At 38.2% G+C, this 13,306-nt stretch overlaps 1 protein-coding gene across 2 annotated transcripts in view; it reads left to right on the forward strand.

Moving 5' to 3' along the window:
* Positions 1 to 54: 54 nt before the first annotated feature.
* The window catches only part of sgms1b (sphingomyelin synthase 1b), a 17,589-nt gene continuing 4,337 nt past the window's right edge, over positions 55 to 13,306 (forward strand). The window contains exons 1-3 of one of the 2 annotated variants that reach the window (XM_043254070.1): positions 55 to 201; positions 9,134 to 9,933; positions 11,909 to 12,026. In XM_043254070.1, the coding sequence (XP_043110005.1) occupies positions 9,320 to 9,933; positions 11,909 to 12,026 (732 nt within the window). In that variant the 5' untranslated portion in view covers positions 55 to 201; positions 9,134 to 9,319. Of the gene's footprint in view, positions 202 to 6,178; positions 8,382 to 9,133; positions 9,934 to 11,908; positions 12,027 to 13,306 lie in introns of those variants that run through there. The other variant, XM_043254071.1, reaches the window with a different exon arrangement.

A 13,306-nucleotide genomic window follows, 5' to 3' on the forward strand; every position in this document is an offset into this window, starting at 1 on the left:
AGGTTTCGCCCCGCCTTCAGGGGTAGCTGCCGAGTAATCACAAACCCCACAAACCTCCTCCGGCGACCTACGTGCTTCTGTTACGAGCGATCCGTCAACTTCGCCCGCGCCGAGCAGCCCGGAGACTCCCCGAGACGCCCGCGGGCTCTTTTCGGAGCGAGATGAAGCTCAAGGAACACGCGTCCCGCGGATCCGCTCGCGGTAAGGGCTTTCGGCTGTTTTTAACGATCCGTTATGTTGTTCGCCGCGCGCGTTTCGGCGTAAAAGCCTAAATCCGAACGCCTTCGCGATCGCGGCGGTTCATCTGTTGATCCTCGCAACTTTCCGCCGGTCGGGCTTGCTTTCTAACGCGCGCTCGCAAAGCTGCCGGTGAAACGTCGCCGTCCCGTCTCTCGCGAATTTATCGCGACGCGAACGCGTGACCGTGGAGTTTTTGATTTATGTTTTATATATGTTTAATATTCGGCACTTAAATGTTGGAGTCTCTCTTTAGATGCCAGTGTTAGCCTACTAGCATCATCACAATTTGAAGCACTCGGGTGTAAAAAAAAAAAATAGATGTTGGTTCTCTATTTATTTAAAACAAATGAAATATCAAAAAAAGGCCTGGCTATGAAAAAAAATATATATATTTTTTTCCTGAATTGGAAAAGTCATCATCTTGGGGGAACCCTGTAATAAGAGATCTTTGCAACGTGAACTTAATTGTGTTCGCTTTTTATGCTTCAATAAAAATAAATGAAACAATAATGTCTGTACCCATTTATCAAAACAACCTCAAAAAAAAAAATGTTAAAGCTGTTGGTTTTACTTCATCTATGTTATTTGTCAAGTATAACAAATTATATTTAATTAGTGTTATTAAATACGGATTTAAAAAAAAAAAAAAAACTGGGAAAATAAGTTTTGATAAATTTTCCTTGCATTTGAAGGTAGCATATTCACGAAATCACGTTAACCTGGATTGGTACGTTCTCGAAAAAGGCTTCATTTACAGACACGTTTTATTGAAAACTAATCGTATGTTGTAATGATGAAAATAGAATTGTCAGATTAATAATAATAATAAAAAAAAGTTTATGTTCAGTTCAAGCCCAGCTGCACGGCTGGAATATAAACCGTACGGTTCAGGACAAAAAGGGTGTTTCTGGTTTTGTAGGTTGAAATAATGCTGCATTTGTCTAGATGTTTTCAGTGCAGGCGTTCTCAGATGACTAATGACTAAATGTAATTAGGATTAAGCAGGAGACATTTATTAGCTGGTGGGAAGACTGGAGCCTGTGGTGATCTCTGGGTAATTGGATGTCTCTCAGGTGTGTGTGTGTGTGTGTGTGTGTGTGTTCACTAGAAGTCACTGGAAACACAAGGCTTGCAGCTGGGTTCCAGTCCCAGGGGACTCAACTAGAGAATGTGAAAATCTGCTATTTGCATGTCGTACGTCTTCTCCGCAGAAAGTTATTCGACTTTGCATGAAGCCGTTTCCTGTTTTATGCAAAGCCCGTCCATGTAAAGAGGACAAAGCGGCCTTCGAGACGCAATGGCTTCAAGCTTACAGTAAGCCTAAATGAGCACTGTTATCAAAACCTTATCAGAAATGGTTATCGGTATTGATGAAGACGTGCTCCGTGGCTCCTGACCTCAGGGTTACATGCTTTTTTTTTATCTCTCTTGTGTGGTCTCTCTCTGCGGTGTTGACACTCATATAACGAAGAGCTCCGGGCTGTTTATGGAAAATATGAGACATGCGCACTGTGTGGAGATGCGTGCTCCTAATATAGACTTTTACTGTGGAAAGTATAGCGCTGTCAAATGGCTGTGGATGGTTTGCTGCTGACACACTCGGGTTAAAGCATGAGATGCATGTGTGGGGCAAAATCCCACTAATGCGCTGTAAAAAAGGAAATGGATTATTAAAGCACGTTTTACAAGAAAATACCGTTTCGGTCATTCTACTTATTGTCTTCGATGCAGCGTATCGTAACTGTTTGGGAAATCTACTAGCAATTTCTGATTGAAAAATGTTTCTTTGCCTTTTTCAGGTACATCATACTTGTGTGTGTGTGTGTGTGTGTGTGTGTGTGTGTGTGTGTGTGTTATTGTTGTGACTTTATAATTATTATTCTTTTTTTCAGTTTGCTACACTATCATGGCCCATATTTTTAGTGTCTGCTGTTGTGGTAATTATTTTTTTTTTTAATGCTTAGAACATTTTGTTAAAGTCTTTGTTAAAAATATAATTTCTGTTTTTATTTTCTAGATTTTCTCCAATAAGTATAGTTTGATAGTAATTCCACCAATGGTGTTGTGTGAGGGGCGGAGCTACTGAATTTAAAATTTGTTATTTTTCTTCGGTAATTAAAATATTTAACAACACTGTAAAGTGATACTTTTTAATTCTTTAATGCACTTTAATCTGTGTAAAATTTCAAAATTGTAAACTTGATAATTGCTATAAAATAATAAAATAGGTATAATATATAGGTAGGGATAATGAAAAAGGTATTAAACCTGTTAAACTATATTTTTTATATATATATATATATATTTATATTATATTTATATTATAAAAACGCTTTCTACCTCTGTGATTAATACCGTACATCATGAAAAGCATTAGCAATTAATCGTAACGTGAAAATTTCTTAGCGTATAAGCTCTTCCGCGTCAGCAATAATGCAAGGATACGTCTCGCAAATGTATTTACGCTTTAATTTGATGTTCTCCGAAATGCCGTTACGGTGCCGTTACAGTAGCGAATCGCTGAATAAAGACGTTATTGTCGTTAATTTCCATAGCACTTTCTGACACTGCTTATACAGCAAGGGCGCTGCCACAGTAAAGGCAGCAGATGCAGTAAAGACACATCGGTGCTTCAACTGAACTTTTACAAACCTACAAGAATCTTCGCAAGCAAGCCAGAAGCACGACACGTATGCGTTATTTACATCCAGAGGAAAGCATGCGCACGCATCGTGACACTCTTTACAATGGCTGTATCCTATGGATGTATACATCGTATATATCCTATATCCTCTGGTTGTACTTAAGTGTTATTCTTGAGGCAGACATGTGATAAAGCTCTCAGTGTTGGAAAGGCCAGACACCGACTCTCCCCAAAGACTCTTATCAAGCAAAAGACGTCCAATCTTGAAACCTTACACCAGCACTAAAGAACCAGACAATGGAAAATCCCTCTTGTTCACATTAAGATGTCAACGGAAAACCATTAATAGACATTGCCGTTTCCTCGAGTAATTCTCTTTTTTTGAATTAATTCAATTCCCAACTGTAGTAGTTGCTCGAATCAAACGAGAGTAGAAACGTAAACAAAATTCGAACATCCTTGCCTTTTGAAGGCGCAAGTTTCCGTGTGTGTGACTTGTTTGAAGTGCGGTTCTAACTGCTCTGTTTTACCGTGCGAAGCCAAGCAAGCAGTGAATGGTATCTGTATAAAGCGATGCCTCCCGCTTTGATATCCGGCTTTTTGAACCGCTCGAATCGAGGCGTTTCCCAGTTCGTGCTCTTGTTTGTTAGCGTGATTCAAGACGTGCTGCTAATGCTAATTTAGTTGCAGCTTATGGAATGTGTGTGTTGAGGAGTTTCCGAGAAGACAGAGAGTGATTCAGGGACTCAATGGGTCTATTGTGGCCTGTCCTTCCCCGTCAGCGGTGCTGCTGGCCGTCTTATTCTGACTTGTAGTTTTAGAGTCGAACATTTAACTGACCTTTCACATCCTGTTTTTGGGCTGAGTGTCATAACAAAACAACGCACACATGGAAAGTCTGTATTGTACGTATATATGCGCCTATATAACAATGATGATCTATTATAGTCAAGTTTTGGATATTTGTTTCAAGTAAGCAACTCAAGTAATGCATTGAGCGATCACAAGACCCAAATCTAAAAAGTCTTTAATCTAATATAACTGTTTAAAGTATGTACCGCCTACAGTTCTTTCTTGAACCCCACATTGGCCAGCACTGGTTTAAAGGATAGAAATGATTATTTATTTCTATTTTTTTCCTTTTGAAATCATTGTAGGAAACAGGAACGCCCCTGTAATTGAGGAATCACTCGCATGTGAAATCACATCAGCCTAAACACACACTGCAAACTTTTGATAAGCCCTCTAGGGTAACTAAGTGGAAATCTGATCTACGGGAACGGGGTCATCTGGCGTAACCAGCCTCTCGCCGTTGGGAATGCAGGGTTTTCCTGCATTTTGGTACGCGTTTGACATTTTAGCAGCTGTTTTTTTGCGAAGGCATGGCGCGCATCATGCCCTAGAAACTTGAATGACAGTGAACGCTGGAATGGAATGGACAGTGAACGCTGGTCCAACTGTGAAATGGCATTTTAAGACGCACGCGAAATTGTCAACGTAGACGTTATATGGTTAATCGGGCCTGGTGACGATTCCAGTGGTTTGCCGTTTGATGGGATCCGTGGGAAGGTGCTGATACGTTTTAAGGTATAGTTATGTCCTCTGTTGCGCCAAAAAAATACACCGTTTGCAGATGCTGGGTTTGATATTCTTTGGTTGTGCTTGTCAATTTTTAATTGGCGACTTTCGCCACAGTTCGCCAGCTTCCTCTTTTCACAGGAATTGGTTTTGTGCGCAGTATTTGCATAGAATCGAGGAATGCTCAAACCTTTTGTCTTTTCGCCCGCTTTCAACACTTTCTCTGTGCTGCTCTCAATCCCGTAATGCGCCGGCTTCGCGTTTAAGCTCAAATTCCAAAGTAATTCATAACGCGATAATCTCAATGTGCAAACTGGAATGAAATGGTCAGAATTTCAGCTCTATTCATGTAAGCGGTCAGATTTGTATTAAGTGAATGTAAACGGTTGGAAGACTGTCTGTATGTGTTCGCGTATTAGGTTTTAAAGTGACAGCAGACTGATATACCTTCTTAAGAATCAAGTTGCAAATAATAATGATAAATGAACAAGATCACTCGGAGCATTTTTGCGAACTCAATCGACCGCTAAATGGAATTAAATGATGATAGAATTTAAATTTTGATAAGCTTTGAGTTTCCTTTAACGTCTTAGACGGTTACGTTGGGATAGAGAACTAAAAACTTTTACAGTTACTTCATTTCTGAATACGATACGCCGTTTTTTAATGTCACGTTTTGTCCTTTGTGTGGCTGGAGCTCCAGTTGTCGTATCAATAGCTGTCATTTTTATCTTTTAAACGCCATTCAAAACATTTCTGACCCCATTCTTGTATAAATCAAGATAAAGCGGGGGGGGGGGAAGCTGATACACAATACCAGTGGGAGTTGGGGGTGGCAGTTTTGTTCGGTCTCACACCTTCTGTTTGCATTTGCACAAGAGAAACCGTTCAGTAACTTAAAACCGCTTTAGCTAACAAAGCCCGTCTGAATTCAGTAGACGGGTTAATGAAATCGTCTGATCTGCAGGCATGCGTTTTTGTCAGGTTCCTTTTCGCAGCTTTATTTTTAACGTTATCTAGAAATCGTGACGTTTGTATGGTGTATAATAAGGCTGAAGGTGCATGACGGTTTTTTTCCTAAAACCACTAAATGATACAGAAACTCACCGCAGCACTTTTTAAAGTTCACTATAAACCTGGAAGTAAAGTTGACACGGTGTACCGCAAAGTCAGGTTATCGTTTAAAATTGCAGAGGTCTTGTTAATGATTTTCACTTCTTATTTTCTTATTGTTGGGTTTAAAGACACAATATGATAAATGGCTGTCTGACTTTGTTATAACCTAGTTAATGTATAGCGAGGCAAACATTTTAATATGCTCGTTTACCCCCACGTTGTTCCAAACCCATAATATGATGAAAATATGAAGTCAGCATCTGTGTCAAGTTCTTGTAACTTTGGATATAGTTAAATCGGTTATTGAGCACTTCTGTTGCGGAACAAAAGAAATGCATAGAGTTAATGTACAGCTTCGAGTTAACGTTTCAAAGAAGCACAAGAGGTTTCTTTATGACTTTGAGCGGGTGACTGGCTCCAATGACGACGGTTGTCATGTATGACTTCATATGTGAACAAATTTTCCCTTCAGTATTTAGCTGCGTTGAGAGTTTACCTAGTTACCCGTTTATATATTTGGCAGTTTCGCAAATACGCGCTGTCAGCACTGCAATGCGATTCTTTGTAATAAAATGATCAATTGAAACCTTTGTTGTCATTTGTAGTGATAACTGAAATTTGGTTTGTGCTTTGTTTTTTTTGTGGTCCAAGATGATATTTTGCTCTCGTTTCTCAGAGGTTTCATGGCATATGCAGATGCGTCATATGAAGAAGACTTCATTAATACTTTAAGTCGTTAGTCAATGGCTATAACTCATATTCTCAGCCTGGTTATATTCACTTTTTTATCTCTTTATCTCTTTATGTTTATGTTTAAAGCATATAGCATTACGGCTTGTGCTCTGGTACCTCTTAAAAAAGGTTTTTATGTTCTTCCCAACGTGTTTTGCCACTACTTTAAAATTATCAGTATTGCAAACCCCCTCCCTACAATCTGGAGCAAACCGTAGTGAAAACCAGATAATGTATGTCAAAAAAGATTGCTACGTCCAGTATAGTTAAACATGAATATGCTCTATGTGACCAATCAGGTTCTCTTTTATTACCGTAGTAATAAACCTGAGTGGTTCCAAATAGTATAATTAGTTTTGTCTTAATTTGTCCTAAAAGTGATTTCACATTCGTTTGCTTGTGGGGACGAGATGTGTCACGGGAAACCACAGTTACACTCTGATATAATTTTTGCATGCTAGATAAAGTCTTTCGCTTTTGCATTGCACACTCGTTTCGGATAAGGGGTAAAAGAGAAGCCCAAAACTTTATTATAGGGTTAGGGTAGGGTATTTATACATGCACTATCACGTATATATTGCCGTTTCCTTCAAAATGTGGAAGGGTTTTATTATGGTTATAACCGCTTTTGTGTGATACAGCTTGCAGTCAGCAAGAAGTTGTGGCAGGAAGCCAGGCTCTTGCAAGTGTGTGTGCTGTTATAGAAGTAAGGACCCCTCCTATTATTTGTTGTGCACATTTGCTACTTAATTTATGATTTTCCTGGAAATGAGATCACAAGTTCTCTTATTACAAATATGAAACCATTTGCGGAGACTACCAGACTGTTTGAATGCGTTTCGTCCACACTAGTTTATTTCTGTAGCAACAGACAAATCTACCGTCCCTAAACGGCTTGCAAACGAAATGAACCGCGAATGGTTACTTTTTTTTTTTGAACAGCGTCTTAACCGATTGATCTTAACCGAAGTAAACTGCAAAGTGGGCGTAAATTGCAGCGAAATGCAAGCAGAGACAGATCTTTTCTTCTGTATGGTGATGCACATCCAAGATGATTATTAAATAATTGTGGACGTGAACTTTGTTCTACTTAGTTTTCATTGGATGTTGAGGTGTGGGCATAGATGCATGCGAGCGTTCAGTAGGCTTATTGTGATTTAAAAAAAAAATAAAAAAATTAGTTTTACAAAGATGAATTATTCACAAGATCTGTAACATGCATTCAGACAATTCTAAATGTACACTTTTTCAATTTTGTTAAGCATTTGTCAGGCATTGGTGGTAAAATTTCTCTTACTAGACACTGTCCAAAAAAACCCAGCAACCAATCACGGTTCAGGCCAGCAGTTGGCGATGTCTCTTTGTAAACTTTTAGCAATTATGCACATGCTTGACTGAACCTGTTAGTTTACCTGAAGTAGATAACACAAGTTTTGAAATTCAATTCCAAACCTGTTTTTTTTCAAACGTACCTTTTTTGGCTATGCGATATTGTGATATCATAGATAAGGAGATTCAAACGCATGATGCAACGATTGTTGTTGTTTTTAAACTAATTAAAAGGCTTGAAGATCTCTTTCGTAGAGATCTGCTTTCATACAGGACATTTTATTTACTCAACCTGAATACCCTGGCAACCGCACGGCAACGTTTTGTTTGCGCAAGCAGTAGATAGAGTTTTGGTAAAGTTATGTAGGGGTAACCAGTAAACTCATGGCAGACATCCTCTAACGCAAACCAGATGTCGTCCGTGATGGATAGTTCCCTTCTTCCTTCTGCTGAAATGTAAACAGTCCTGCCACACCCATGGAAACACTCGAGAGCTTCTGAAATTCTCGCAGTCAGGCGACGCATGTGGTCCTAACCGGTCTGTTTCTGCTCCAGCTCGCAGCCGTTCGTTCGGGGGGGGACCAAATGTGCTTCTTTCTGGAAATACGCAGATTAAATATAGCAGGAAGTTCTGGCGGTTCTCTTTGCCGTGTTGACTGTGTGGCTCCGGTGTTGGGAAAAGCTCCTCCTCAAAGAGTTTCTCACTGGAAATTATGCTAAACTCCGAAGGAAAGTGAAACTCGTAAGTACAGTTACACGTGCTTTTTCGCTGCTGTCTGTTTTTGTCTGCGCGGACGTTGTTGAGCTGTTTTAACCGTTTTCGCGCGTTTGCTATCGTGGAACCGTAAGAAGTCGTGAAAAAACCCATTTAGTTGAATTCATTTCTCGCTTTCAAAGGTTTTAAGTTTTGCAGCTATTTTTTTATGTATTTAAGTCGCAGATAGTAATTGAAGTAACCTTTTAAATGTGTGAAATGAGTTTGTTGACGAATAAAATATATGGCTAAATAAGAATTTCTTTACAAAATGAATATGGTCACTCTTTATTTTAGAGTTCAGTTCTCGCTATTAACAAACTGTTAACTATTTTGCCTCAAACTAGTTTGGTGTTTATTAATGGTTAGTAGGGTAGTCAAGTTTAGGGATTGGATTGGATTGGGGATGTAGAATATGTGATTGTACTAATAAACAGCCAATATGTTAATAATGGAAATGCTAATAGGCAACTAGTTAACAGTGAGAATTTGTCACTATACTAAAGTGTATTTTCGACAAAGACAATTAAATTGTTTTAGTGAACCAAAACCAGTATTAGTGGTACCATTTGTTAAATTGACTGTTAATGGAATTAAATGTTACATTAAATAACCTATTTTATTTCATAGTTAACAATTTAATAATTAAAAACAAGAAAACCTAACAGTACAACTTTTAACTACTTTAACAGAATGCAGAGTGCTTTCTAAATAATGCGATTTTGTCTTTTCTGTTGCAGGGCAGGCATCTACGGAGCGGCTGTAGATGTGCGTCACATTTGGATTAAACGCCTGGAAATTGTGAGCCGTCCCTCCCAGCGCCCTTCACGTGTCCCGAGCATGGTCAGAGAAGGACTTTGCGTTTCGTAGCGGTGCGTGCCTATGTCGGATTCTCCATTACATCTCTTACGAGCTCAAGGGCTGATATGAATAAAGTAGCATCGTGGTCAGAGGAGGAGGTCTCGCTCTGGCTGACCGAACAGGGCCTGCAGGAATACTCTGAACCGTTGCAAAACTACGACGGACCGGCTTTGTTGAGCCTTACGACGGATGACTTCAAGAGGTCACCGCTCTCCAGGGTCACGTCAGACGGTGGTCAGCTGCTCCTGGAAAAGATCGAGACTCTTAAGATCGAGCATCATATCGACGTCCACAAGAATGGGCATGCCAACGGGCACATGGTGGTGAATCATAACGGGAATGCTGGGAGTGGCGGAAAGGCTCATCGGAATGGCGTGGTGAATGGCTTCCACAAGGAACTGGTGCAGATTCCCATACCAGAGCCATCTTCTCCGCAGTTCCCTTCTGAGTGGGGAAAGACCGCCGTGGCTCTTGTCTACGCCTTATGCTGCTTCGTCTCGACCACCGTCATTATTTCTGTGGTCCATGAACGCGTGCCTCCTAAGGAGGCATCTCCCCCGCTCCCTGACAAGTTCTTTGACTTTTTTGATCGAGTGGAGTGGGCTTTTACTATATGCGAGATCAACGGAATGATTCTGATGGTCTTGTGGATTATACAGCTGAGTCTCATAAAACATAAGTGAGTAGCAGACATTGTGTACGTGAATCGTTCGAGAGTACTGTATGAATGCTTTTTGTAGGCGGTTCTCATCAATGCTGTAATGTCCCAGGCATTTTTTTAACGCTATTTTAATTTGACAGTCAGGAGAATTTTTAGGCTTAGATATTATTTTCAACACAATTAAGCATTTTAACTAGTGCTGTCAAGCAATTCAAAATAATATATAACAATTCAAAAATTGCATCCAAATTAAAAGTTTTTTTTTACATAATATATTTATATGTACTCTGTATATTACTTATGTTTAAGCATAAACACACACAAAGTTTATATTTATTGTATGTATATATGTATATATATAAGATTTCTATTTTTTTCAGTTTACAAAATGCAAAATGAGCGAACAAAAGAGAAATCTAAATCAAATAAATATTTGGTGTGACCACCGTTTGCCTTTAAAACAGAAGCAATTCTTCTAGGTACACTCACACAGTTTTTGAAGGAACTCTGCTAGTAGGTTGTTCCAGACATCTTGGAAAACTAACCACAGATCTTCTGAGGATGTAGGCTTTCACATCCTTCTGTCTCTTCATGTAATCCCAGACACACTCGATGATGTTGAGATCAGGGCTCTGTGGGGGCCATGCATCACTTCCAGTACTTCTTGTTCTCCTTTACGCTACTTTACTATTTCAAATTTTGACTTATCAGTCCAGAGCACCTGCTGTCATTTTTCTGCACCCCAGTTTTCTGTTTTCTTGCATACTTGAGTTTCTTGGACTTGTATGGCTTTTTGGCTGCAACTCTTCCATGAAGACCACTTCTGGCCAGACTTCTCCGGACAGTAGATGGGTGGCTACCACTGGTTTCTGCCAGTTCTGAGCTGATAGCACTGTTGGACATCTTCTGATTTTCGAAGGGTAATAAGCTTCGTGTCTTTCATCTCCTGCACTATGTTTCCTCAGCCGACCACTGCGTCTACGATCCTCAACGTTGCCTGTTTCTTTGTGCTTCTTCTAAAGAGCTTGAACAGCACATCTTGAAAGCCCAGTCTGCTTTGAAATCTTCATCTGGCAGAGACTTTGTCGATGCAGTATCACTACCTTGTGTCTTGTGGCTGTGCCATGACATCAAACTGTCTTTCACAACCTCACATTGGTAGCAGACCCAGTTTTAAGCCTCCTCCTACACAGCTGCTTCTGTTTCAGTTCATGACTGGGTTTCAACCACGTGTGACATCGATGATAAATAGCACCTGCGTATAATTGGTTGATGATACATCTGACTATAATCCTACAAAATCCCTGACTTTGTGCAAGTGTACCTATAAGAATTGATGCTGGTTTGAAGGCAAAAGGTAGTAACACCAAATATTGATGTGATTTACATTTTTCTTTTTTTCGCTCACTTGGCATTTTTTATCCTTTTATCCTTTTTTATCCATTTATTTATAATCATTATTTATATTTCTGAAAGCATTCTTTGTTTACAGTATTTTTGACACCTGCTTAAAATTTTTGCACTGTACTCTGTTTATATATATCTATATTTATTTATTTATTTCCATAAATAATTAAAAAATAACATGAATACTATAAACATATTACAATGTTTTTTTAATAAAATATGATTTTTGTTACTGTAATGGAAATTCTAATTTAATAATTCAGTTAGATTTGAAATTATATTACCATTAAATTGTATTAAAATATGTATTATATTTAAAGATATATTAATAATATTTTAATGTCATTTAAATTTTTGGATTTCACTGCATTAACATCATTGACATATGACATTATGGTAATGAGATATTGGCTGGATTGTTGTGACAATAGTTGTGACAGTACCTTCAAAATTCTAGTTTCTAACTGTCTTCATTCTAACTGTCTGTTAGTTTTAGGGTTAAACGTAAAGTGTGGCTTGCTTGGATTTGCCCTCTGGTAGTACTGTGATTTTTAAAATATTTAACCACCACCTCTTTCTTCCACAGATCAATTGTAGGTCGACGCTTTTTTTTCATAGTCGGGACTCTCTACCTCTACAGGTGCATCACCATGTACATAACTACTCTTCCAGTGCCTGGCATGCACTTCAAATGCTCTCCTAAGGTAAAACATTTTATTTATTTTTTTGCCCATTCCCATAAACAGCATTGTTAAAATTCAATTCCAATTGTCAGGTTCAGGCATAGACTATGTAATTGCCCTGGCTCCTTTAATGATAGATACTGTGTTTGTATGAAGTTAATTAATGATTTGGTTTTGGGGGTTTTTTTTGTGTGTGTAGTGCAGTCTAACAGGATAGTTGAGGTGACCCTGTATGTTTTGAGCAGTTGATGTGAAGTATTTGAGAGTGTTCTATAAATATCCTCCGAGCAGAGGTCACAAAGGGACATATTTCACATTGCACGGAGAAGCCGTTCATGGAAAATGCGCTATTTTCATCTGTTTTTCTTTCTATATGCTTTGGCAAGCCATTTATATTGAGGAAAACACAGTGGGATAGGTTGTCAGAAGGACGCTTATTTTTAAATTTGCATTACTTTTATTGGATCTGCCAACCTTATCTCATGCCAAAAATTAAATTTTGATTTTTGATTTTGTATGCATTTGTGAAGTGGGTATTTATTAAAAAAAAACACATGAAGTGTTGAACTCAGAAATTCTTTTTCCAATTATGAATAATATATTTTTATGCTAATTTAATTAGGACAACTTAAGCACAATTTCACAAGTGATTATTAATCCAACAAAATATTATTACAATTAAAATGATATTTTTTGTTTGTTGATTTTATTAATAAAATATTGTTGAAATAATAATATTTTTATAACAATTAAGCACAATTTGTAATGATATGATCATTACTGTAATTAAAGACCAATGCAGTTGCAATTTAATGTTATTCTCAATATTGGAAATGTAAAATTATTTGATTGATGGTTTGTTCTCTTTGCTTTAACTTGAAGAAACATTGTTCAAATAATATTGTTAGAGTTGTGAACATGTTTGAACGGTTGCACATAAAATTTCTATTAAAATTGATGTTAGCAAGTCAGTTTGATATGCAGATTAGATGGTCCGTACATATGAATTGCTGTAAATAAAAACTCTACAGAAAAGTGTAATGTTATCAATCAAATAAACAGTTTTTGACTAGTTCTGGTATCTAGTATCAGACTAGTAATTTTTCGTTTTGTTAAAAGTGTTAATAAGAGTCCTGATAAGAAACCTGATTGGTTTTATGTTTTATTTAATTCTATTTATTTTGTTGCATGTACCTGGGGGGGCGGGGTTTATGTCAGTTTCAGAGTTTGTGATGTCACCCACCCGGGAAGAAGCTTATTGTAGTCCCTACAAGCCATTTTTGTAGGCATTTAACTGCCAT

This window comes from Puntigrus tetrazona, chromosome 12 (assembly GCF_018831695.1).
Source record: "Puntigrus tetrazona isolate hp1 chromosome 12, ASM1883169v1, whole genome shotgun sequence".
Classification (NCBI taxonomy): Eukaryota; Metazoa; Chordata; class Actinopteri; order Cypriniformes; family Cyprinidae; genus Puntigrus; species Puntigrus tetrazona.